Raw genomic sequence first — 27,410 nt, 5'->3', positions numbered from 1 at the left:
CGCCATGATTCCATGACTAATGAGATGACTTTATGTCTCAGGAGTTTAAATGTGTTCAAGATCCTCCAATGGAATGCTATACAATTATACCTCAAATTGCATACTGTAGAATGGCATTTCAAGATCATCCCCCTAAATATTAAAACAACCTGACTATCTCTCTATATGTAAATGTTCTGTGCATAATGAGTACCTTAAAAACAAAAGAACTAATGAACGAAATCACACCAAATTTGGCAACAAAACGTCTCACAACACAAGGAGTGACCATCACTCAAAAAATTATGATTTTGTCATTTGGGAGTTGTAGTTGCTGGGATTTATAGTTCACCTCCAATCAAAGAGCATTCTGCACTACACCAACGATGGAATTGAACCAAACTTGGCACACAGAACTTCCAAGACCAACAGAAAACAGTAGAAAGGTTTGGTGGGCATCGACATTGAGGTTTTTTTTTTTTTTTTTAAATCTTTATTGAGGGTTTTCTTTTTAAAAAATGCAAAATTCTGCACTACACCAAGATGGAATTGAACCAAACTTGGCACATAGAACTCCCATGACCAACAGAAAATACTGGAAGGGTTTGGTGGGCATTGACCTTGAGTTTGGGAGTTGTAGTTCACCTACAACTAGAGAGCACTGTGAACTCAAACAATGATGGATCTGGACCAAACTTGGCACAAGCACTCAATATGCCCAGATGTGAACACTGGTGGAGTTTGGGGAAAATAGACCTTGGCATTTGGGAGTTGTAGTCACTGGGATTCACAGTTCACCTACAATCAAAGAGCATTCTGAACACCACGAATGACAGAATTGGGGCAAACTTCCCACACAGAACCCCCATGACCGACAGAAAATACTTAAGGCCATCCTATCTAACTTCCTCCATCAGGGCAAGAAAATGTAATCAAAGTCCTTCTGATAAAGAGCCATCCAGCCATAGATATAGATAGATGGATGGATAGATAGGATTCACACACAGAGAGATATAGTATCATAGATTTGAAAGGGACCCTTAAAGAGGGGCAATGATACGTTGAATGTTCCAGGGTGGGCAAACCAGACACTCTCCACATTAATACTGACAAAGAAACAGCAAGAAATACTGTTTACCCACAAGCAGAAAGACATTACATATGTTATAAACCAACACTTTCTCAATACTTTATTTTCCAGATCAACAGACTGGGCCACAGCAACGCGTGGCAGGGGACAGCTAGTGACATATAGATTTTGATAGCTATAGAATACATATTGAAATTTAAAAAAAATACTGATCTATCTGTTTTTTCTGTTTTAGGATGACCACAAACTAAGTGTGCAAGAACTAGAAGAAAAATATGGCACGAGTATCATTAAAGTAAGTTGATATGGAGAAGAACAGTAATTTAACCACAGTGAAATCCATTCTGATATTGAAAACATAAATTGTATTTTTGCTATTGAACCTGACGCTTTTTAACTGAGGAATGAATTTTAATAACTTTAGTCCATACTAACATGCCTTTGTTTCAGGAAGGAGAAAGCCATATTTTTTTTAAAAAATAGTTTTAAAAATGGGCTGAGTCAACAATTTTGTCAACATCTCAGAATTCACATCACACTCTTAGATCATTTCTGTACTTTCTTTTTACAGGGTCTTGCAAGCTCAAGAGCTGCAGAAGTTTTGGCCCGTGATGGTCCCAATTCTTTAACCCCACCCAAATCGACTCCAGAGATAATCAAGTTTCTCAAACAGATGATAGGAGGGTTTTCCATCCTCTTGTGGGTTGGAGCTATCCTTTGCTGGATTGCTTTTGGGATTCAGTATGGACAGGGAGTTTCTTCAGCATTTGACAATGTAAGTATGGTTATGTTTTCATGGTAGCTATTTCATTTGTCTTGAGTGTTCCACCTATTGAAAAACTATAAATAGCATTAACTAAATAGCTACTATCCCAAATGTCTACCTAAGCTCTAGCTTTGTACAATCCAATAGTGAACCCAGATACAGAAAAAAATCATTTCTTCATTCTGTGTTATTAGAAATCCTAAATTTGAAGAATTGTGATTACTGCAATGCACTCTACATGGGGTTGCCTTTGAAGACTGTTTGGAAACTCAAACTAGTCCAATGGGTGGCAGCTAGATTACTCACCGGAGCGACATACAGGGAACATCCCCCCCCCCCCCCCGGTTGTGTCATCTCCACTGACTGCTGGTCCACTTCCGAGCACAGTTCAGAGTGCTGGTTTTGGCCTATAAAGCCCTACATGGTTCCAGCTTACTTGTCCAAACATATCTCCCTCTACAATCAACCTCGGAGTTTACAGTCATCCAGGGAGGTCCCACACTTAATGCCGCAGATGTGACTGGCAGGGATGAGAGACAAGGGCCTTCTTGGAGGTGGCCCCCCATCTGTGGATTACACTCTCCAGGGAAATTAGGTCGGCTCCATCTCTTCTTTCCTTTAGGAAAAAACTCAAGTCATGGTTCTGGGATGAGGTATTCAGGTAGCAGGCTGAACAGCAATTTGCAATGCTTCATGAGAATTGATAATGGACAGGTTTTGGACTGGATCTCTGGACATTGAATTGGACTTGGATGTGGCCATATTGTTGTAAATAATGTTTTTAGATTGATATTTTAACTAATGTTTATATGTGTTATACTATGTTGCTTGTATGTGTCGGCATCGAATTGTTGTCGGTTGTAAGCCACCCTAAGTGTCCCTGTCCCCCCCACTGTGTGGGTTGAGAAGGACAAGGTACAAATGTCTGAAATAAATCTTATGTTCTTACTGATAGCTCTCCAAAATGTTCCCTATGCAAGGGGGTGCTATAAAGCTATACATCTCTTTTCCTTTGTTGTTTGGACACATACAATATTTATGCAATTGTGAGTCGCATTGCATAACTATGTTACAAATGGGGGAAAATAATCAACATCCTAACTTGCACAATTTTCTTGCCATTCAGCTCTACCTGGGTGTGGTCCTTTCACTTGTTGTCATCCTTACTGGCATGTTTGCATATTATCAAGAATCCAAAAGCACCAACATCATGGCCAGTTTCAGTAAAATGATACCACAGGTAAGTGTCCGATATCAATAAATCAATGTGTTTAAAAACTAGATAGTAATGTTAAGAAGTTTAGGATACTTTCTCTCCCAGTTTAAATGAGAAATAAAGTTGACTTGACATGTGTTATTGCCATCTATCTATCATCTATCTATCTATCATCTATCTATCTATCATCTATCTATCATCTATCTCTCTATCATCTCTCTATCATCTCTCTATCATCTATCTATCTATCTATCTATCTATCTATCTATCTAATGTTTGTTTGTGGGAGAAACATAACTCAGAAACCACTGGATGACATGAAATTTTGACACAATACATCTAATAGTCCAACATGTGTCCATCACCCCTAGAAATACACAAAAAACAGCAGAACAGACTTTAAAAACCACCAAATTAGCCATATATTCATATACACATGCACACATACATACTCACGCACACACACATATATATGATATATATATCACACACAATTTATACATACATTTACACCTACATACATATATACACACAAATATACACAATATACATATACACATAAACACAGAAATGCACAAATATATACACATGTATATACACACAGACATATTTATACACACACACACACACACACACACACATATATATCTACACACACATATACACAGACTGGGCCACAGCAACGCGTGGCAGGGGATGGCTAGTAGAAGATAAATATATTCACTGGCTTCCATTGCTTTTCAACAAATGTAGTCTGATGCAACCATCATAACAAACATATAAAATGGTTGAAGCTCTGGGTAGCCCAGTTTGTTGGAAACATTTCGGCCTTTTGTTTTAACCATGTAGTAATCAAACTCTTATCCTTGTTTCTCTCATTAGCAAGCCCTTGTTCTCAGAGATGCAGAGAAAAAGGAAATCCCGGCTGACCAACTAGTAGTGGGAGACATTGTGGAAATCAAAGGCGGAGACAGAATACCAGCAGACATCCGGCTGATTGCCAGTCAGGGCTGTAAGGTAATATAATAAATGAAAAAAAATCAGAATCCATCTTTTAGCGCTTTGGGAAACATAAAGCACAGCACAGGTTAAAACTCTCCTAACTGGAAATCCAAAATGTTTCAAAGATTCCCCACATGAGTAGCTGAAATAATGACATCTTTGCTTTCTGATGGTTTAGTACAGTGTTTCTCAACCCTGGAGGGGTCACCAAAGACCACAAGAAAACACAGTATTTTCTGTTGGTCATGGAGGTTCTGTGTGGGAAGTTTGGCCCAATTCAATCGTTGGCAGGGTTCAGAATGCTCTTCGATTGTAGGTGAACTATAAACCCCAGCAACTACAACTCCCAAATGTCAAGGTCTACTTCCCCCAAACCCCACTAGTGTTTACATTTGGGCATATTGAGAATTCATGCCAAGTTTGGTCCAGATCCATCATTGTTTGAGTCCACAGTGCTCTCTGGATGTAGGTGAACTACAGCTCCCAAAACTCAAGGTCAATGCCCACCAAACCCTTCCAGTATTTTCTCTTGGTCATGGGAGTTCTGTGTGCCAAGTTTGATTCAATTCCATCGTTGGTGGAGTTCAGAATGCTCTTTGATTGTAGGTGAACAATAAATCCCAGCAACTACAACTCCCACAGGACAAAATCAATACCCTCCCCCAATCCCAACAGTATTTAAATTTGGGTGTATTGGGTCTTTATGCCAAATTTGGTCCAGTGTATGAAAATACATCCTGCATATCAGATATTTACATTACTATTCATAACAGCAGCAAAAATGACAGTTATGAAGTAGCAAGGAAACTAATTTTATGGATGAGGGGCAGCACAACACGAGGAAGCGTATTAAGGGGTCGTGGCATTAGGAAGGTTTAGTAGATACAAACTTTGTTTCATGCACAAAGTAATTTAAAATATTGTGTACAAAGTTAACTCCAGAAAGTTTGTAAAAAGTATATATGAAACATAAATGCTGTGTTTAGACCTGGGTCCCATCTCTAAGATATCTAGTTATATATATATATATATATATATATATATATATATATATATATATATATATATGTTAGTGTTGCAAAACCCAAATATTATCCAAAATCAAAACACTTCTGGTCCCCAGTATTTTAGATAGTAGTGGTAAAGGTTTCCCCTGACATTAAGTCTAGTTGTGTCTGACTCTGGGGGCTGGTATTCATCTCCATTTCTAAGCCAAAGAACTGACATTGTCCGTAGACGCCTCCAAGGTCATGTGGCCAGCATGACTGCATGGAGTGCCGTTACCTTCCCACAGAAGTGGTACCTATTGATCTACTCAAATCATTTATTTCGGTCATAAACCAGCACAGGAAATAAAAGTCACAGTTTCATACAAACTTGGTACGTTTAAAAATATAATTATAAATACTGAAGCACAATAGGGGTGAGGAAGCGGAAGGGGAAATGGGGTAAAAACCTACAATGCACATGACTATCAGCAAATTATAGATTCAAGGAAGATGATTATTAGATACACAGTTAACACATATACATATACACACATATATACATACATATATGCATATACACAAGCACACAAATATACACAATATACATATACACATATAACACAGAAATACACAAATATACACACACGTATATACACACAAACAAATATACACACACATACACACACACACACAGACTGGGCCACAGCAACACACCGCAATCCCCTGATGGATTTTGTATGCTGCTGCACAAAACTTTGCAACATAGTAGGTTGATCTACTCAAATTTGCATGTTTTTGAACTGCAAGGTTAGCAGAAGCTGGGGCTAACACTGTGAGCTTACCCCACTCCCCGGATTTGAACCATCAACCTTTTAGTCAGCAAGTTCAGCAGCTCAGGGGTTTAACCCGCTGTGCCACCAGGGACCTTAGCATTTTAGATAAGGGATATTCAATGTGCAAACAGAGTCTCTTTCCATAGATCTGGTGCATGAAGATGTACAATCAAAGAAATGATACATCAGCATCCATGTGAAAAATGTGTCTTTGAGGAAAAAATAGCTTGTTTTGAACTATGAAAGAAAAAGATCTTCCCCAGAAACCTTGATCATTTAATTATGATAACAATCGTGTGGGAGGAAATGTCTTCATTTAGCTTGTTTGAACAATCACTTAAGAGTAAGATAACAATCGTTCTCCCTGCAAAGATACTTTCTATGATATATTGCTCTATAGTCATCCCCACCCTATCAGAGACATTGGTTGAGTAATCCTTAGGTGAAATATTTATTTATTTATTTATTTGTCGTGTCAGGAGCAAACCAAACAGTTGTATTGCATTTTTTAACAAACAAACAAAGCACAAAGTTTGCAAGCTTGGTAGTTGATTTGAATGTCCTTTGACCAGTAGCTGGCCACTTGGAATGCCTCTGGTGTTACTATAAGAAGGTCCTCCATTGTGCATGTGGCAGGGCTCAGGTTGCGTTGCAGCAGGTGGTCAGTGGTTTGCTCTTCTCCACATTCGCATGTCATGGATTCTACTTTGTAACCCCATTTCTTCAGGTTAACTCTGCATCTCGTGGTGTCAAAGCGCAGGCTGTTCAGCGCCTTCCAAGTCGCCCAGTTTTCTGTTTGCCCAGGAGGGAGTCTCTCATTTGATATCAGCTATTGATTGAGGTTCTGGGTTTGAACCTGCCACTTTTAGACTCTTGCTTGCTGAGGTGTTCCAGCGAGTGTCTCTGTAGATCTTAGAAAACTATTTCTTGATTTAAGTCATTGATGTGCTGGCTGATACCCAAACAGGGGATGAGCTGGGGCTGTCACTGCTTGGCCCTTTCACTGTTGGCTGCTACTTCCCGGCGGATGTCAGGTGGTGCAATACTGGCTAAATAGTGTAATTTCTCCAGTGGTGTAGGGCGCAGACATCCCGTGATAATGCGGCATGTCTCATTAAGAGCCACATCTACTGTTTTACGTGGTGAGATGTGTTCCACACTGGGCATGCGTACTCAGCAGCAGAGTAGCATAGCGCAAGGGCAGATGTCTTCACTGTGTCTGGTTGTGATCCCCAGGTTGTGCCAGTCAGCTTTCGTATGATATTGTTTCTAGCACCCACTTTTTGCTTGATATTCAGGCAGTGCTTCTTGTAGGTCAGAGCATGGTCCAGAATGAAAGATGACACTTGGGGATAATGTCACAAGTGATATGGTCAGTCTTTCTTGGGTTATCATATACCATTACTATAACAATTGAAGCTACCTGTAAAACTGGTGATGAGTAAACATAATAATGGGATGCCTAAACTCATCCAAGCATTTGGCTTTGACCGACAGGTGGACAACTCCTCCCTTACTGGAGAATCAGAGCCACAGTCCCGCTCCTGTGAATTTACTCATGAAAACCCACTGGAAACCAAAAATATTGCTTTCTACTCCACAACTTGCTTGGAAGGTGAGTGTGTTTGTATGGGGATGGGGCAGACAGAAAGAGAGACAGAGAAAGAATGGCGGGATGGAGAAAACTTCATCTCCAAACAGAGAATTGTCAGTAACATCAGCTGCAGCAATTACTACTGCTACATTAATCTTTTCCCTAACACAAGTCTTAGGGATTGGCCTAAAACCTGACATAAAAAGGTTAGCTAGGATCCTAAGTGTCTTCCTTATTTATCCAAGGAGCAATTCTTGTCTTCATCAGCACCATCTCCTACCTCATTTCCAAAGGGTCCTATGATCTTCAGAAGCACATTTGGGGAAAGAATGTAAGGACCTTTAGAGAAAAGAGGAAGAGAACCCTAATCCAGAAATTGTACAACTGGCCCTTCATACCCATGGATTCCATCATCCATAGCTTGGAAATATCCCTCCCCCCACCCAAATAAAGAATAACATTCAAAAAGCAAATTTAGTTTTCCATTTTATATAATGGACACCATTTTATATGCTGCAATGAAATTTGCAGATTCACTGATTTTGGAATAATAATAATAATAATAATAATCCGATACATCACACAGTCCTAGACACTTGGGAAGTGTCAGACGTGTGATCCAATACAACAGCCAGCAGAGTGTCTGCTGTGGACTCATCTTGTGGTGTTTATTATAATAATAATAATAATAATAATAATAATAATAATAATAATAATTTTATATTCTGTCCTATCTCCCCAAGGGAGAACCTCAGGGCAGATCACAGTACATATATGCGCCAAACATTCAATGCCGTTTAGACAGACAGGGATCCCCAGGGGGTCCAGGAATCAAACTCCAGCAGTAACCAAAGGCCTGCTATACTGTTCACAGATAAAATATAAGGTCCATACCATTTATTTAGATAGAAAAGACATATGCACATCATTGTTTTGGTTAAAAGGTTTTCCCCTGACATTAAGTCCAGTTGGGTTGGTGCTCATCTCCATTCTAAGCCAAAGAGCCGGCATTTTCTGTAGACACCTCCAAGGTCATGTGGCCAGCATGGCTACAGAAGCTGGGGCTAACAGTGGGAGCTCATGCCACTCCCCAGATTTGAACCTATGACCTTTCAGTTCAGCAGCTCAGCGCTTTAATCCACTGCGCTACTGGGGGCTCCATCATTGTTTTAGCTAGAAACAAAAAGGTCAAGGGAACACAATAGAACACCAAGGAATTGAGAGATCATAATAAGGTGACAACAGTAGGACCAGTATGGGGTTATAGCAGCAATGGTGGACTTGGATTACAGAGGATCATCTAGTTTCGGGAAATCCACTGGGCAGAATATGAACAAGCAAACTTCCTCTGAGTAAATATTGTCCTAGAAAAGAGTCACCTTGAATCGGTGTTGATTTGATGGCACATAGCAACAAAGCAGTTGTAAAAAGCTCCATGAACTAAGAAAGATGAGGAGCAAATCATTTCACAAAATCATGGTATCCAAACAGGCAAGGGATGACATTTGCTTCCCTTTCTCCTTAGGTGCTGCTACGGGTATGGTGATCAACACAGGTGACAACACCATCATTGGAAGAATTGCTTCACTAGCTTCTGGTGTTGGGAATGAGAAGACACCCATTGCTCTGGAGATAGAGCATTTTGTCCATATTGTGGCTGGAGTAGCTATCTCCATTGGGGTCCTTTTCTTCGTCATCGCTGTCTCCATGGGCTACCATGTTCTCGATTCCATCATCTTCCTCATTGGCATTATTGTGGCCAATGTGCCTGAAGGTCTACTAGCTACAGTTACTGTAAGTTTTCATCAGCTAGAAATGTTAACTTTCATGGCACAGGCCTTCTCTAACTCCAGCATATTGTGTAAAATTATAGAAAAGCTGACAGCACCGAGGAAGTGGATGGAAAGATATTTGCCAAAAAATCCTATTTGCTTGATCACATTGATCTGTCAAGATACCGATTTGTTGCTACTATTTTGATATCCTTATCTGAGGCCCCTTTGACACTGCGCTATATCATAGAATCATAGAGTTGGAAGAGACCTCATGGGCCATCCAGTCCAACCCCCTGCCAAGAAGCAGGAAAATTGCATTTAAAGCACCCCCAACAGATGGCCATCCAGCCTCTATTTAAAAGCCTCCAAAGAAGGAGCTTCCACAACACTCCGGGGCAGAGAGTTCCACTGCTGAAAAGTTCTCACAGTCAGGAAGTTCTTCTTAATACAATGGGGCCTACTCTAATGTGGAACTACGGTGGAAGATGGAGGTCACCATCTGACCTCCCCATTACAATGAGAATGGGCTACCTGAATCCCACTACTCATCTTGAATGCCTCCCCAGTCTCAATCCACCTAAAACCATAAGCTTTAAAGCAGTGGTTCTCAACCTGTGGGTCCTCAGGTGTTTTGGTCTATAATCCCAACCAGTTTACCAGCTGTTAGGATTTCTGGATTTCTGGAAGGCCAAAACATTTGGAGACCCACAGGTTGAGAACCACTGCTTTAAAGGGACATATGGCAAAAACCACACATTTGTGGCTAGTTTGGGAACACCATTTTTCAGGTGTAATATGGGGTCCCAAAGGTCACATGAAGTCTTCAGTCCATACATTGCCTCTGATTTATGAAATGTCAGTCTTCGGTTCTTCTCTATAATTTGATTAACATGGACTTTGATTTTTTATATATTTTGTTAGGTAAGCTTGTCCCTGACTGCAAAGAGAATGGCTAAAAAGAATTGCCTTGTGAAGAATCTGGAAGCTGTGGAGACATTGGGCTCTACTTCCGTCATCTGCTCCGACAAGACAGGAACCCTGACACAGAACAGGATGACCGTAGCTCACCTTTGGTTTGACCATGCAATCTATTCAGCTGACACCAGTGAAGACCAATCAAGTAAATATTATTCAGGGGGCATGGAGCAGAAGGAAGAATAATTAGCACTGTTTCCTATTTCAGAGTATGAAGCACACAATTTATTGGGTTTTTCTTTCTCCCCCTTCAGGTCAAGACTTTGACCAAACATCTCTCACGTGGACAGCACTGTCAAAAGTTGTCGCTCTGTGCAACCGGGCAGAATTCAGACCAGGACAGCAGGATGTGCCGATCATGAAGGTATGTCTGTAAGAGTACCCTCAATTCACCTTTCAACATTTGGTGATCTCAGAGTTTTCATAGGAAATAAGTATTTGAAGTTGGTATTGCCATTTCCTTCCCCTGAAATATAGCCTATAGAATCTAGTCTTCATTGGTGATCTCCTTTCCAAATACTAACCAGGGCTGAGCCTTCTTAGCTTCCAAGATCCCTGGAAATCTGGTTCTTTTAGGGTATTTAGGTGTGATTGTGAAGTTACCAAGTTCGTTTCTAATTATCATTAACTGAGGGGTAGTCTGAATTGTGATCTTTTTTTTAGTTAGAAGCACAAATCGTCATTGTATAATTTATATTGGAAATCCTTCTAAATTAATATAAATGAATGTGGGACGATATGATCTGGAGGAAGAACCCAAATCTCTCAAATTATATGGAATTATTAGCAAGCTTTTCCAAACACAATTTACTCTAGGGCAGTGGTTCTCAAACTGTGCTTCTCCCGATGTTTTGGACTTCATCTTCAATTCCTAACAGCTGGTAAGATGGCTGGGATTTTTGGGAGCTGAAGTCCAAAACACCCAAAGATACCAATTTGAGAACCACTGCTCCGAGGAGACAAACTATATATATATTTATTTATTGTGGTCAATGACCAGCACCAAAAAATTAACAAACAATGAATAGGAACATATACATTTAGGTATTAAGAAATACTGTCAAAAACTGTGGGAGATAAACTACAGCATGGTCCCCATATCAATCAGGGATAATATAGTCAAAGATTCCACTTACGAAAACTTGACAAAAGTTTGATGCTAGGCTACAAGGAGAGTACTTATATTAGAAAATTTAAATCATATCTGTAGGGTATGTGAAGAAATGAACTATTTTTTTAAAAAAGCTGAGATCTAATTTTCTAAAATGTCCACAGAGAATTGTGGTAGGAGATGCTTCGGAAACAGCTCTGCTGAAGTTTTCGGAAGTTGTTTTGGGCAATGTGATGGAAATCCGGAAGAAACATAAGAAAGTGGCTGAGATTCCTTTTAACTCAACTAACAAATTCCAGGTAAGTTTGATTTCTTAGAAGAGGCTATTTATTATTTGTCATGTCAGGGCAACCAGTCAACTGTATTACATTTCTAACAGAACAAAACAAACAAACAGACAAAATACAACATTTGTGAGTTTGGTAGTTGATTAAATGTCCTTTGACCAGTAGCTGGCCACTTGGAGTGCTTCTGGTGTTGCTGCAAGAAGGTCCTCCATTGTGCATGTGGCAGGGCTCAGGTTGCATTGCAGCAGGTGGTCAGTGGTTTACTCTTCTCCACACTCGCATGTCGTGGATTCCACTTTGTAGCCCCATTTCTTGAGGTTGGCTCTGCATCTCGTGGTGCCAGAGCGCAGTCTGTTCAGGACCTTCCAAGTTGCCCAGTTTTCTGTGTGCCCGGGGGGGAGTCTCTCATTTGGTATCAGCCATTGGTTAAGGTTCTGGGTTTGAGCCTGCCACTTTTGGACCCTCGCTTGCTGAGGTGTTCCAGTGAGTGTCTCTGTAGATCTTAGAAAACTATTTCTAGATTTAGAAGAGGCTGATGTACAGAGATGTTAAGAGAAAATGTAACATCATGGGAAGATTCACAGTTTTTGCTAACTCATACCCAATTGATTAAAGTGAATCAACTCGAAACATGATGAGGCCTTTGAAGGCACTGAACAGACTGTGCTCTGGCACCACAAGATGCAGAGCCAAACTTAAGAAATGAGACCACAAAGTGGAGTCCATGACATGCGAGTGTGGAGAAGAGCAAACGACAGACTACCTATTATAATGCAACCTGAGCCCTGCCACATGCACAATGGAGAGCCTTCTTTTAGCAACACCAGAGGCAATCCAAGTGGCCAGCTACTGGTCAAAGGACATTTAATATAATGCCAAGTTTCTAAACTTTGTGTTTTTTTAATATATTACAACTATACCCTTGGTTCACTCTTGCTATGATAAATAAGAGATGAGGCTTAGATCCAACCCACACCATACAGCTAGAAACATCCACTTTAAAAAGAGACAACATGGGCCAACTGTGATTCATACCTCAATAAACATTATTGAGACTTATGGTGCTATATAAAATATATCATTGTTGCCATACATTAAATTTGTATGAGCTGTCAAGCTAGCTTGACTTTGTGTTATGTTCTACTTCCCTGAGAGTATGAAATTGAAAAGAAGGTTTTAAATCAATCCTCAAAGGCATCAAAGCAGTGCATTTCAACTGTGGCGTTTCTGTTGCCCGCAGCTTTCCATCCATGAGACGGATGATCCTGAAGATAAACGCTTCCTGCTTGTGATGAAAGGTGCCCCTGAAAGGATTCTGGAGAGATGCAGCACCATGATGATTGATGGGCAAGAGGTGCCTCTGGATGAGGAGAAAGAAGAAGCTTTCCAAACGGCATATATGGCACTGGGAGGCATGGGAGAGAGAGTCCTGGGTGAGCTGAATGTTTGAAAAATAACATGCATAGAGATCATCAAATGGGTTAGACTTGCATTTTGAAAATCCATCATGAAATGATTTAACTGATCATTCTAGAGCAAGACATCCAACTTTGGTTTGTTTGGCTGCACTGGATAGGTGGCATTTATATAAAGCAGTGCTAACTACATGTAGTACAATCCCCCACATCCTTGGGGCATATGTTCTTAAACTTATCATAGAAACAGAAAATGAATGATGTTGAATTTGATGCCTTTCCTGTATATACCATAAAATCTCACTGGAAGACATATACATTCCTTGGGCGTCTAGGAATTCGCTAAGTCCTGTAGAGAAATTCTATATTAACTTCTGGCAGCAGCATACCACAAAATTGCCCAGCGAATTCATCAAGAGTTAGCTTCTCTAGGTATTTGTTAGGTCCTCCAGTGAGAACTTTATGATGATCTCAGGGAGAAGAATATGATAGGATTGTCTGGAGGGCCAAGAAAATTGCTAGTTATAGTAATTGTACTGTTTTATTTGTTTGCTGTTTTGTTTTTACTGATGTGTTGTTGGGCTTGGCCTCATGTAAGCCACCCCGAGTCCCCTTGGGAGATGGTGGCGGGGTATAAATTATTATTATTATTATTATTATTATTATTATTATTAGAGGATCTATTTTGTCAGATGCAGATAGTTAAAACTGCACGTATGGGTCCTGTGGGAGTGGGAGATCATATTGTGCATTGTTTGATCTGTATTCTAGTGACTAAGACTATGGTTTATGAAGTCTCCAATTTGGATCTTCACTCTACTATTATTGATGGATAAGAGGAGCCTCTGGGGCACAGAAGAAGCTTTCCAAACAGCATATATTGCCTCTATCCTTTTAAACATATCCATTGATCTAGTTGCAAGGTCATCCATAGTTGGGAGTTGCCAACAATATGTTGATAATACCCATCTCACTGTCTCCCTTTTGCAACTGATGCCAAGAGGATCATGGAAATCTCAAATCATTGTCTGGATGGAGTGAAGAACTGGGTGTGTGTGAACAATCTATGGATCAATCCAGATCAGACAGAAGTTCACAGTTCTTTGTACCTTAATTATTTTTCCACTTGGAGCTATCCAGAAGCTATTGTAGCACAAAACTGAACATTATCCATAATATGACTTGTATTCTTTCTTCCTTAACTTCATCTTTTGAGATGTCTCCTTATTCTTTGAACTCCAGGCTTCTGTTACCTGTATCTGCCAGAGGAAGAATTTCCAGAGACGTACACCTTTAACACGGACACCATGAACTTCCCTACTTCCAACCTCTGCTTTGCGGGGCTCATGTCAATGATTGATCCACCTCGATCTACTGTCCCAGATGCTGTCATGAAATGTCGGAGTGCTGGCATCAAGGTGGGTTTTCTGAAAAGCAACTTCCAAATGGGTTTTAAGTGCATTGGGCCCCTTTCCACAATCTTGTTCTGCATGTTAGTGATTAGCAATTGCACACATTTTTCAGAACTCTTTCCTGATATTGATGCTAATTATTATAACTATGTATAATAGTTTGCATAGTTGTAGTAAGATTATTCCATGACAACTCCAACTATAGTGAAAAGAATTGGCAGATTTGAGGAATTTCAATATATATAGTGGAAAATGCTTTCTTCTCACTGTACAAATATCTCTACAAAATCTTTTTGTTACAGCCAACCACTGTGAATGCATTTTATTGGCCTTAGTGTCAGTATTATATGTATTTTTGATATGTGCATTTCAATAGTGTTGTGTTTTATCTGTCTGTTTTAACCATGCTGTACCTCAACTTGAGCCACAAGGAGAGGCGGGTAACAAATAGATGATGATGATGATGATGATGATGATGATGATGATGATGATGATCAGAACGATTCTGTCTCTGTAGCCATAAACTGGCTCCTTCTCATTATTCGTCTGGAATGCTTGTCCTTTTGATAGGTGATCATGGTCACTGGAGATCATCCAATCACAGCCAAAGCTATAGCCAAAAGTGTAGGAATCATCTCAGCCACCAGTGAAACAGTGGAAGACATTGCTAAGCGCCTCAACATTCCAGTCGAGCAGGTGAACAAACGGTAAGGATGGCCCATAAATGCAAATCAACATATGCTCCTTAAGGTGTTACCCTTGTTCGACTATGCTACTAATTCTATCACTTAGCAATATCTATTTTACTAGAGTGCTCCAAGACCATTGTTTTGGGGCTTCTATAAGTGGAGTTCTCTAAGACTTGTGTGCCAGCTGTGTCCATATCTTGGGAAGTCAGATTTGGCCACGGTGGTCCATGCTCTTGATACATCTCTATTGCAATACACTCTCCGTGAAGTTGCTTTAGAAGACTGTTCAGAAGCTTCAAGTAGTCCAATGGGTGGTAGTCATGGCCAGCAGTGACACACAGGGAGCATACAACCACCTGTTGAGGGAGCTCCACTGGCTGCAAATTTGCTACTGAGCACAATTCAAAGTGCTGGCTTTAGCCTATAAATCCCCAAACAGTTCAAATCCAGCTTACCTATCAAAACATACCTCCCTTTACAAGCCAGTTGGACCATTAATATTGACTGAGGAGTTCCTGCTCTTGATCCCACTACCCTCACAGAAGCGACTGGTGGAGATGAGACGCGGGGCCTTCTCGGTGGTGGCCTCTCAGCTGTGTAACTCCCTTCCCAGTGAGATCAGATCAGCCCTGTCTTTTTTCCCAATCTACATAAGATAATCAAATTTATTTGCATCTAATTTTCATACTGCAAGTTGCATCGGATTTGACTGTGATTGCCTTTTTTTTCAGAGAGGCCAAAGCTGCTGTAGTCAATGGAATGGAGCTGAAAGACATGACTTCAGACCATTTGGATGACATCTTGATCAACCATTCAGAAATCGTCTTTGCTCGCACTTCGCCCCAGCAAAAACTGATCATTGTGGAGGGCTGCCAGAGACAGGTGAGTGGCGATGAAGGAAGAAACAAGTGTACATTCAGTGTCAATAAACTCTTGTGAGCTTCATGGAAAATAGCTATGCAAGTGGCAATGATAACAACAACATAGCAGGCAGGGATGAAGAAAGAACAGGTTTAACCACCTCTATTTTCAAAAAGGACTTTATGAGTTTTCCAGTTCTGTGCCGTCACACCCAGACCCTATAACATTAAAACTAAGATGTGCTTCTCTCTTTATCTGGGTGAACTGCTGGGGGTCTTTCTTTGAAGCAATAACTCAATACTTTCAGCAACTGATGCCAGTCAAGATATGAACATCAACAAAATGTTTATTTCCAAAGTCCTTGGCAGACTTGGCACAGCTTGGTAAAGTTACAATACAAACAGTCAATTTGAGAAACCATAGAGATGTTCTTTCTTTCCATTTTTCTTCAATTACTGAGGTAACCTTTCTCCAAATGGTAGAAAAAATCCTGAGATATTTCACCCTAACCCTGAGCTGCTATGGTTAGAAAGAACAGGTCTTCCCCTATCTAAGCACAAGGTCGGTTTTGGAAATGAAGTAATGCTCAATAGTACTCAATAACTATTTCTCTCTATTTCTCAATAACTCAATTATTTATTCATTCATTTATTTATTTACTTTATTTATATACCACTTTTCTCAGCCCTCAGGCGACTCAAAGCGGTGAACAACATCGATACAAAACATCACAAGACAAGTATAGGTCAATTAAAGACAATTGTAACATAAATCATTAAACATCAGTATAACAATCATTAGCGCCTCAACAGTAAAATCAGGATCCAGTCTCATCATCCATTATTCCATATTCCTATGTTCAATTACACTGTTTAATCAAATGCTTGTTTGAACAGCCAGGTCTTCACTTTCCTCCGAAATGCCAGCAGGGAGGGGGCCAATCTGATATCTGCAGGCAGGGCGTTCCACAGCCGAGGGGCCACCACTGAGAAGGCTCTGTCTCTCATCCCCGCCAAGCGCGCCTGTGATGCAGGCGGGACAGAGAGCAGGGCCTCCCCAGATGATGTTAGTGTCCTAGTCGGTTCATAGGAGGAGATTACAATCTCAATATCTTAATATCTCTCTCTCTATAACTCAATAGTACTCCCAATGGGTTTTTCAGAGCTCCCTGCCTGACCAACAGCACATCTGAGGTTCTTTTCTCTACTAAAGAAGGCAGGGGAGATTCCAAAATGGAGATCTCAACCCCAGGAAAAAGGGCAGACTCCAAACCCAAAGAGATCCTTTCTAAACCAATAACTGCAGAGGGCCTGTAGCCTGGCTTTCCAGACTCTGATACTGTTTAACTTCCAGAGTGCTGCTGGGTCTATAGCAACCCTGGGGAAATGCAAAGGAATGCTATCCCATGCAGCTAAAAGGCAATGTAAACCATGCTCCTGGAAGACGGAACAAGTTCCCATCTAAGACTTGTCTGTAATGCTGCCTTTTTAAAAATGCTTGTCTCTATTTTACCATTTGCAGCACCCACATGCAAAGTAATATTTATTTAGTCCTCCAAAGGAAGTACAGAAGGTGAGGCAAAGGGTGTTATATAGAGCCTATGTTTAGAAACCAGAGCCTATAAGCTGTTCGGCACAGTATTATTTATAACCAGACTCAATGTACTAAATCCTCAAAAACAAGATACCCGGTATTTGCCTTAATCAGGTTGTGTGGGTTTTTCCTCTGCTAAATTTAGCTCCCCGTTTGCCAGATTCCTTTTCACTTAGGTATTGTGACCTTTCCTAATAAGGACAGGGTTATGTGAATTGCCCCGAACAGCTATGGATTTGGAACCATCAACTTACATAAACCTCTTAATAGATACATGTTACTATAATAATTTCAGACTTGCATTAGATTATTTAAAGAAAAGAGATCCGCCAATGCTGCAAAACCTGAATTAGCCAGCTCTTGGTTATCTAAAATGTCTAAAACTGTATTCTGATTGGTTTGCATGGCACTATGCAAATGAGACTTACTTATCCCGGCACCCTTTCCAAGGCTATATGGACAAATGCAGTTTTGCCCTATGCAAGTAGCCACATAACACACTACGGCACAAAATGATGTTATTTTCCATTTACAAAAAGTAGACCGAGAACATAACTAGTTCCATTACAGAAAGTAACAAATGTCCCTTAAGGCAGAAATAGGATACCTTTAGATAGAAATGACAGGGCTGTTTATGCAATTGGCTGATGTTATAGCTAAGCTGAGGGAATGGTTCTATTTTTCAAGCTGCCCATCCTAAAAATTCCATAGATGCTTCAAAATATTTTAAACGGTTCTGGCCCAATTTACCTGTCCGAACGTATCTCCCCTTATGAACCATCAAGAACATTAAGATCATCTGGGGAGGGCCTGCTCTCGCTCCAGCCTTCGTCTCAAGTACGTTTGGCGGGGACGAGAGACAGGGCCTTCTCAGTGGTGGCCCCTCGGCTACGGAACGCCCTCTCTAAGGAGATCAGATTGGTTCCGTTGGTCCTAACATTTCGGAAAAAACTGTTCAAGGCTGTTCAAGGAAGCATTTGCAAATATTGAGTAATGGACACAGGAAAATGGAACAGTGATACGATGGAATTGGACAATGTTTTTATTTATAATTTACTGTTTACTGTTAATTTACTGTTTTATGTTTTGTTGCTGTTGCTTTGATTTTACTGCTGTTAATGTTTTTAAATTGTACTGTGTTTTTGTGGCATTCAATTTTGCCTTGTAAACCGCCTGGAGTCACTGGAAGGCTGAGAGGGGCGGTATACAAATAAAGCAAATAAATAAGTAAATAAATAAATTATTGCATGGGCATGCATGACTAGAGCCTCGCACCAGCAAACCCACACCTGTGTTGGGATAACAAATAGCCACAACTTATTTACTGCTTACAGAAGAGACTCAGGGTTGTCAGACCTGCATGGGTCCTGGATCCAGGGGTCAGGCAGCCCGCTGCTGTCCGATACTTCTTAACCACTCAGGGGGTGCTACTGTTAGTGACTGGCACAAAACTGGGACCCTGACACTGTTGCACCCCTGGAGAACCACCTAACCTCCCCCCCCCCCTTCCAATGGGGAGATATACACAAACCAGATCCAGGACCCATGCCGCATGCCATAAAGTTGTGACAAAGGAACAATGCTCAACAGAAACAATAAAACTTGAACAACATTTATAAAGGGTGGGTGGGCTGGGACACAGGAAAGGTGCGCTACTTGGTGTGGCCTTTTGCAGCCTTTTAAAGGCTACCTGAAGCTTGCAAGGGCAGCCGGCCCAGCCACTAAGGGGGTAAGCAGGGGCTACCTCCAACTGGCAGCCACCCAGCCAGTGGGAACTTCTTCTGGGATGAAGAAGCCCCCTCTGATGCCATGTTGGTCGGGAGGGTGCCCCACCACCACCACCACAACATCTTCACCCAGTTGGGCAGAGCATTTCTGAATAAGTTCCTATAAGGCTCATACATTAGCACCAAAGTTCAAGGAGGATGGTGGGCACATTTTCAGTAATACCCCTGGGTTTTTATGTATTCCAGCAAGCTGTAGTTGCAGTGACGGGCGATGGTGTCAACGATTCTCCTGCTTTGAAGAAAGCCGACATAGGGATTGCCATGGGCATCGCTGGCTCCGACGCTGCAAAGAACGCAGCTGATATGGTCTTGCTAGATGACAATTTTGCTTCTATTGTTACAGGAGTGGAAGAAGGTGAGATGTAGCCTATTACTCTGGCCTCTTGCCGATTGCATGCAATCTATGCATTTGGGGTGAGCAAAGTAAAGCCCTACATCTGCACAGAGGCCCCGAGATAATATCTGTAATCCTTAATATCCCCAGACATCTCCAAGAGAAGAGATTAATCTTCTAAATAGGTTGTAGTAGCACTTTTTAACATTAAATTATTACTGCTTGTCATTTTTAAATTGCCACTTCCTGGTTGAAAGAGGCTACGTTGATGCATGGGTTTGGAATTGGAGACAATATCATGTGCTCACAGTGCGTTGACAAAATTTAGTGACCCTCACGGGACGTTGGTATTACTTATTCGGCCTGTGCAGTCAATGAAACAAATGTTTTAATACTCGTTACTAAATAAGAGGGAGGGGGGATGTTTCTAAAATGTTTCTAAAATATCGTGAGAAGGTTGTATTGTAACTATTGCGATGTAACAAATTTTCCATTACTTTTGCGCAAGTGTCAAAGGTAGACACCTGACCTCAGTTGAAACTGCATCAGGTTGCTCCTCAGCTCATTGCTTCTTTCAAGTTCATGTCACTTAAATAGGATATAGATCAAATAAAGTGGCAGCTCTTTGTGTCTAGTCTCATTCTCCCTTGGTTGCCCATCAGAGCTTTTTGCTTTGCATAAATACTAGCGTTATAGAATCTGAGTTACAGTCAATCAATCAATCAATGCTTTATTACGGTCTTTGACCAGCACAGTACAGAATGGGGCATCGTTGCCCAAGGAAGGGAATCGCAGTTCCCAAGTAGATCAGGTATAAAAGCAGATTAAAAACATGTTATAAAAGAGACAAATTAAAAAGATAAAACAGACTAAACTTACAGTTTAAAGTACATGTATGAATCTAAAATAGGGGGCGGCTAATAACAAACATCCGACAACTGGGAAGCTATAAAAGGGATGAGAGGGGAGCATTTACAGCATTTCAGTTATTACAAATCATTCTAACTATATTCCCGGCAGGAAGTTGCCTGGTAGAGTCAGTCATCAGCCGTCTAATGTTAATTGCTGCTTCACAGAACTTGGCAACACTGTAGGTTGTCGCAGAGCAAGAGTCCGAGAGCAACAGGGAGGTGTAATATCTTTGAGTGCGCCCTGGATGTTTTAAAAGCCAAGGGGTGATGAAATTAGCTCTAATGTCTCTATAGAACATACATTGGAGGAGCACATGTTCAGTTGTTTCGATGTAGCCAGACTCACACGGGCATAGTTTCTCCTGGGCAGAGGTCTTCCGGCACCTCTCCTCCAGTACTACCGAGAGTTACAGTCAAATAATAGGGTACTGTCATGGAATCTATCCTTTTTCACACCTGTGTTCTAATCCTGTCACTTGTCCCTGCCAACCTCCCAAGTAAGCAGAAGATGGAAAACCCAATCTAACCAAATAATGTCCAAGGCCCCCAATACCAAGGTCAACTTTATTGACATTGTGATTGTATTTTTTTAAAAAGCAATGCCTACTTTGCAAATACTAATATTTAAACATGAAAAGATAATACCCAGACCTGCTCTTTAATTGCAGTTCCTACCAAGATAAATGTGGTAGTCCTACCTATGGTTTCTATTGCTCTCCAACTCTAACAAAAATGAAAGAGTAAGGTAAAGGTAAATGTTTCCCCTTGTCATTAAGTCTAGTCGAGTCCGACTCTGGGGGTTGGTGCTCATCTCCATTTCTAAGCCAAAGAGCCGCCATTGTCCATAGACACCTCCAAGGTCATGTGGCCAGCATGACTGCATGGAGCACTGTTACTTTCCTGCAGAAACAGTACCTATTGATCCACTCATATTTGCATGTTTTCATAGAATCATAGAATCATAGAGTTGGAAGAGACCTCATGGGCCATCCAGTCCAACCTCCTTCCAAGAAGCGGAAATATTGCATTCAAAGCACCCCTGACAGATGGCCATCCAGCCTCTGTTTAAAAGCTTCCAAAGAAGGAGCCTCCACCACACTCCAGGGCAGAGAGTTCCACTGCTGAATGGCTCTCACAGTCAGAAAGTTCTTCCTCAGGTTCAGATGGAATGTCCTTTCTTGTATTTTCAAATTGCTCGGTTAGCAGAAGCTGGAGCTAACAATGGGAGCTCACCCCATCCCACAGATTCGAACTGCTGACCTTTTGGTCAGGAAGTTCTGCAGCTTAGCGGTTTAACCTGCTGTACCACCTGAGTACACAAGAGTACAAGAAAGGAAATGTCTACCTTTTGTAACAGCATAAGTTAAATTAGGATAATTCTCATTAATAACACATAACATTTTTCTTTAGCAGATTGCTTTCAGAAATATCTGACAAACTCATCCTTTCCCTATTCTATTCCTCATCTACAGGTCGCTTGATTTTTGACAACCTGAAGAAAACCATTGCCTACACCTTGACCAAAAACATTGCTGAGCTTTGTCCTTTCTTGATTTACATCATTGCCAGCGTCCCATTGCCCATTGGCACCATCACCATCCTTTTTATTGACTTGGGCACAGACATTGTGAGTCTTAATTTCCTTTAAAAAAATGCAGTTTGCATTGTTGCCGTAACATGTAATTTGCACAATGAAGGTCAATAATTACCTTGCCAGCTTCTTCCTCCTTATTTGCTCTGGAGTAGAACACCTTTGCTAGTAAAGGAGAAAAATACTAAAGATTTAGAAACAAAGACATCTAAGAAGTGATCTGATTATCAGTTAGATCATTAACCCAACTTGCCTACGCTTGCCAATGCTAATTGGTTGCCTAACCAGGGTTTCAAACAAAAATATTTTCAATGCTGTACCAAATACTAACCACATTTAGTTCTGGGAAATTTCCAGAATCAGATGAGATCAGATGTGTTCAGCAGACTAAAGTTCTTCTTCTTAACAAAAGGCAATCTTATCTAATTAACTTAATTGCTCAGTTATTCTTGCTAGACGGTCTTGACAGAATTACTTTTATATTCATACCCTGGAGCACTACAAATAAAGCAAAACACACACCTATCTAAGGCCCCAACGACACTGCCATATAAAATCCAGTTTATCTGCTTTCAACTGGATTATATGGCAATGTAGACTAAAATAATCCAGTCCAAAGCAAATAATCTGGATTTTATATGGCTAAAAGTCTTGTATGACACCAGTGGAGCATTTATTAAATGATTTTCTCTTACAGATTCCTTCTGTTGCACTGGCCTATGAAAAAGCAGAAAGTGATATTATGAAAAGGAAGCCACGACACAAAAAAAAGGACAGACTTGTCAACCAAGAGCTTGCTGTGTACTCCTACTTACAGATAGGTATGACATATGATTTTATAGAAGTTCTAAATAGGTGCTTTGAATCAGATATACACACACACATACATACACATGCCATCCCCTGCCATACGTGGTCCAGTCTGGTGATCTGGAAAATGAAGTAATGCAAAAGTTTCTAATATATTTAATTTCTTTATGCTTGTGGTTGAACAATATTTCTTGTTTCTTAATCAGTGTTGATGTGGAGATTGTCTGGTTTGCCTACTCTGGAACATGCAACATATAATTGTACTTCTTTAGGAGTCCCTTTCAAATCTAGGATACAATATCTCTGTGTGTGTGAAACATATTTATCTATATCTATGGCCAGATGGCTCTTTGTCAGGAGGGCTTTGATTACGTTTTCTTGCCCTGGTGAAGGGAGTTGGACTGGGAGGCCTTAAGTATTTTCTGTTGGTCATCAAAGTTCTGTGTGAGAAGTTTGCCACAATTCTGTCGTTCGTAGGCTTCAGAATGCTCTTCGATTGTAGGTGAACTATAAATCCCAGTAACTACAACTTCCAAGTGTTATCGTCTATTTCCTCCAAACTCCATCTGTGTTCATATTTGGGCATATGGACTATTTGTGCCAAGTTTGGTGCAGATCCATCATTGTTTGAGTCCACAGTGCTCTCTGGATGTAGGTGAACTAACACTCCCAAACTCAAGGTCAATGCCCATGAAACCCTTTTAGTCTTTTCTGTTGATCATGAGAGTCCTGTGTGCCATGTTTGGTTCAATTCCATTATCAATGGTGTTCAGAATGCTCTTTGATTGTAGATTAACTATAAATCCCAACAACTACAACTCCCAAATGACGAAATCAATTTTTTTGAGTGAAGAACATACATTGGGCTGTTAGGTGTCTTGTGTCCAAATTTGGTGTCAATTTGTCCAGTGGTTTTTGCGTTCTGTTAATCCCACAAACGAACATTACATTTTTAGATAGATAGATATATGACTGTATCTAATCTGGTGCCCTTTTATTTGGGATGCAAAAATTATCCAGTAAAAGCTAACATGCATTGGGACATTATAATGTTTATTATTTTCCTTCTCTCTTGTAAAGACATCTTATTTCTTCTTTTGTAGGTCTTCTGCAGACAATTGGAGCCTTTCTGACCTATTTCACGGTTTATGCTGAGCAGGGCTGGCTCCCGCACACACTTCTAAACATCAGAGTCGACTGGGAAAATCCATTTCATAATGACTTGCAAGACAGCTATGGACAAGAATGGGTATATAGCCATCTTCTTCAATTTGATCACTAATTATTGTCATTGGAACATAAAAATAACCATCTTTATACAAGGGAAATGTTTTGTTTGGTGCTAGCCACAAAAAAAAAAAAAATCTATTGGAAGGGCTGGCAACAAAGATCTTTGTTCAGCGCCACATACTTCCAAAATTAGCAAATTAATGTTTGCTCTCCAGTAGATAATAGTTGTGTAATAGATCGAAGTGGTTTGTCTTAGGGAAGCCAGCACCACGCAATCCAATGTCCCTTAGCTTAGGCTAAATACTTGCATGTGTACATACCATGGTCCACATATTCTTAATTCCTGATACCCAGAAATAACCTTAGTTTATAATATTAGATGTCCTGCAGCTACATGTATTTTGAGGTACATCCATGTAGCCTGTAGTTCTTCAGGCAACTGTTATCCACCATTGGCTTTGTAAGTGTCCTAGGCTTCATTACTTATTTGTTAGCAGCCTGAAGGTAACGGCACTCCATGCAGTCATGCTGGCTGCATGACCTTGGAGGTGTCTATGGACAATGCTGGCTCTTCGGTTTAGAAATGGAGATGAGCACCAACCCCCAGAGTCGGACATGACTGGAATTAATGTCAGGGGAAAACCTTTACCTTTAGCTTTACCTATGTCACTATGTTTGGTTTACTGTTCACTGCCACTGTTTGGTTTACTGCTTTTTTCTCAATGTTTTGTGTATATTGCTTATTGTTTATGTTATTTATTTTATTGCAACTTGTATTTTATTTTATTGTAATGTGTTGTTTGGGCCTGGCCTCATGTCAGCCGCCCCGAGTCCCCGTTGGGGGAGATGGTGGCGGGGTATAAATAAAGATTATTACTATTACTATTATTATTATTATCATTATTATTATTATTACCTAGCTGCCTGAAAACTGTAGAATCAGATGTACAAATATTTATCAGACCTGGCTATGTTCTGCTTGCTGCAACACATTGCTGAAGATCTCTTGATGTCAACCATTCAACCCTCTTTCTTCGTTTGCAGACTTTTGAGGAGCGGAGAATACTGCAGTATCATGGTTACACTGCCTTTTTCGTCAGTATCACCATTCAGCAAGTAGCAGATTTGGTCATCAGAAAGACTCGACGGAATTCTATTTTTCAGCAAGGGCTTTTCAGGTTAGTGCAAAATTTACCAAGTGGAATCCCTTATGTTCAGAAGCTTCAAAACAACGTATCCCTCTTCTCTTTTTTAAATGGCCTATTATCATCATCGTCATCATTATTTATTTATTAACTAGCCATCCCCTGCCACGCATTGCTGTGGCCCACATGGGGGTTCTGTATGGGAGGATTGGTCCAATTCTATCATTGGTGGTGTTCAGAATGCTCTGTGATTGTAGGTGAACTATAAATCCCAGCAACTACAACTTCCAAATGTCAAGATTCTATTTTCCCCAAACTCCACCAGTGTTCACATTTGGGCATATTGAGTATTTGTGTAGAGTTTGGTCCAGATCCATCATTGTTTGAGTCCACAGTGCTCTCTGCATGTAGGTGAACTACAACTCCAAAACCAAAGGACACTGCCCACGAAAACCTTCCAGTATTTTCTGTTGGTCATGGAAGAACTGTGTGCCAAGTTTGGTTCAATTCCATCGTTGGTGGGGTTCAGAATGCTCTTTGTTTGCAGGTGAACTATAAATCCCAGCAACTACAACTCCCAAATGACAAAATCAATTTTTTGAGTGAAGGACATACTCTGGCTTATCAGGTGTTTTGTGTCCAAATTTGGTGTCAATTCATCCAGTGGTTTTTGAGTTCTGTTAATCCTAGAAACGGACGTTACATTTTCATTTATATAGATTAATACCGAGAGAAGGGTCTCTCCTGATCATCTCAGGGCCCACAAAGTTTCATGCAAGGAAATGCGGCCAGCCAAATAGCCTGAGTCTGAGCAAACTGTGGTGTCCAGATTAATTTTGACAACTTATGCTTAAAATAATTTCCAGGTCATTCCCATGTCCAAAGTGAATCTTAAAAAATCCTCTTCCAATATTAATGGGGTATCCATATTTTTAAATGTTTTTAATATTGATAATGTTTTTAATTAGGAGACGCAAATGGCTTATGTTTTTATTACTTTTGTTTGGTTTTATACTATGTATTAATTAATGTTTTATGATGTTCTTATTGAATCGTTGCCTCTCTAAACTGCCCTGAGTCGCCTGAGGGCTGAGAAGGGCAGTATACAAATATAGTAAATAAATAAATAAACATTTCACAAATAATCTAATCGCCTATTCTATTGTTGTCCTTCATTTCCTATAGGAACAAAGTTATCTGGATGGGCATATTCTCCCAGATTGGCATTGCAGTGATTCTGTGCTATGGTCTTGGAACTGTGCATGCCTTAAATTTTGCACCCCTCAGGTAAATTCAAAATGCTGCTGTCAATTCATATATATTAACAGGTGTGGTTAAGGGAAGTGCTGAAATTCTTTTTTCTAATAATAGGGAGGAGGATATAAACATTAATGTTCAATATCATTGGGTTACATTAAATATATTCATAAACATTACTGTCCAATATCATTGGGTTACATTAGGATATTAAGTATAATGCCATTTTTTTCCAAAAGGTGTTTTAACCCCTAATGCTCTCCATCTTTTTTGTTAGGGTTCAGTATTGGTTTGTTGCTATGCCTTATGCCATCTTGATATGGGTCTACGATGAAATTCGCAAGCTGGTCATCAGGCGGCACCCAGGAAGTAAGTAGCTGGCACTTTGTGTGGTTATGCCTTTAAGCAGCCATCAATTTAATTGGAGTTTCTTAGGCAAGGAATACTAATAGTACAATTTTTAACATTTTATGCACAAAAATGACATGTGAGAAAATTTTGCAGACTGACTACTGAACAGTTTTTTCGTGTCAGGAGCGACTTGAGAATCTGCAAGTCACTTCTGGTGTGAGAGAATTGGCCGCCTGCAAAAACATTGCCCAAGGGTTGGCTGGATGTTTGATGTTTACCATCCTTGTGGGAGGCTTCTCTCATTCCCCTTGTGGGAGGCTTCTCTCATGTCATGGGAAGCTACAGCTTGACTGACAGGAGCTCAACCCACCATCCTCAGATTCGAATTGCTGACCTGTTGGTCATCA

The 27,410-nt window shown here is 40.4% G+C and overlaps 1 protein-coding gene across 1 annotated transcript in view; it reads left to right on the top strand.

Annotated features, from left to right (window-relative positions):
* Positions 1–27,410, top strand: part of ATP12A (ATPase H+/K+ transporting non-gastric alpha2 subunit) — a 39,826-nt gene that overhangs the window by 10,815 nt on the left and 1,601 nt on the right. Inside the window, exons 3-22 of the mRNA XM_060787431.2 lie at positions 1,305–1,364; positions 1,641–1,844; positions 2,962–3,075; positions 3,934–4,068; positions 7,373–7,490; positions 8,995–9,263; positions 10,166–10,364; positions 10,474–10,583; positions 11,495–11,629; positions 12,858–13,050; positions 14,275–14,450; positions 15,015–15,151; positions 15,865–16,015; positions 19,561–19,729; positions 22,092–22,246; positions 22,908–23,031; positions 24,124–24,269; positions 25,295–25,428; positions 26,581–26,682; positions 26,930–27,021. Coding sequence (XP_060643414.2) covers positions 1,305–1,364; positions 1,641–1,844; positions 2,962–3,075; positions 3,934–4,068; positions 7,373–7,490; positions 8,995–9,263; positions 10,166–10,364; positions 10,474–10,583; positions 11,495–11,629; positions 12,858–13,050; positions 14,275–14,450; positions 15,015–15,151; positions 15,865–16,015; positions 19,561–19,729; positions 22,092–22,246; positions 22,908–23,031; positions 24,124–24,269; positions 25,295–25,428; positions 26,581–26,682; positions 26,930–27,021 — 2,923 coding nt within the window. The remainder of the gene's footprint in view (positions 1–1,304; positions 1,365–1,640; positions 1,845–2,961; positions 3,076–3,933; positions 4,069–7,372; positions 7,491–8,994; positions 9,264–10,165; positions 10,365–10,473; positions 10,584–11,494; positions 11,630–12,857; positions 13,051–14,274; positions 14,451–15,014; positions 15,152–15,864; positions 16,016–19,560; positions 19,730–22,091; positions 22,247–22,907; positions 23,032–24,123; positions 24,270–25,294; positions 25,429–26,580; positions 26,683–26,929; positions 27,022–27,410) is intronic.

The sequence above is a fragment of the Anolis sagrei genome, chromosome 7 (assembly GCF_037176765.1).
Source record: "Anolis sagrei isolate rAnoSag1 chromosome 7, rAnoSag1.mat, whole genome shotgun sequence".
NCBI lineage: Eukaryota > Metazoa > Chordata > Lepidosauria > Squamata > Dactyloidae > Anolis > Anolis sagrei.
The sequence above is the reverse complement of the archived record's forward strand: the minus strand, read 5'-3'. Positions and strand labels throughout refer to the sequence as shown.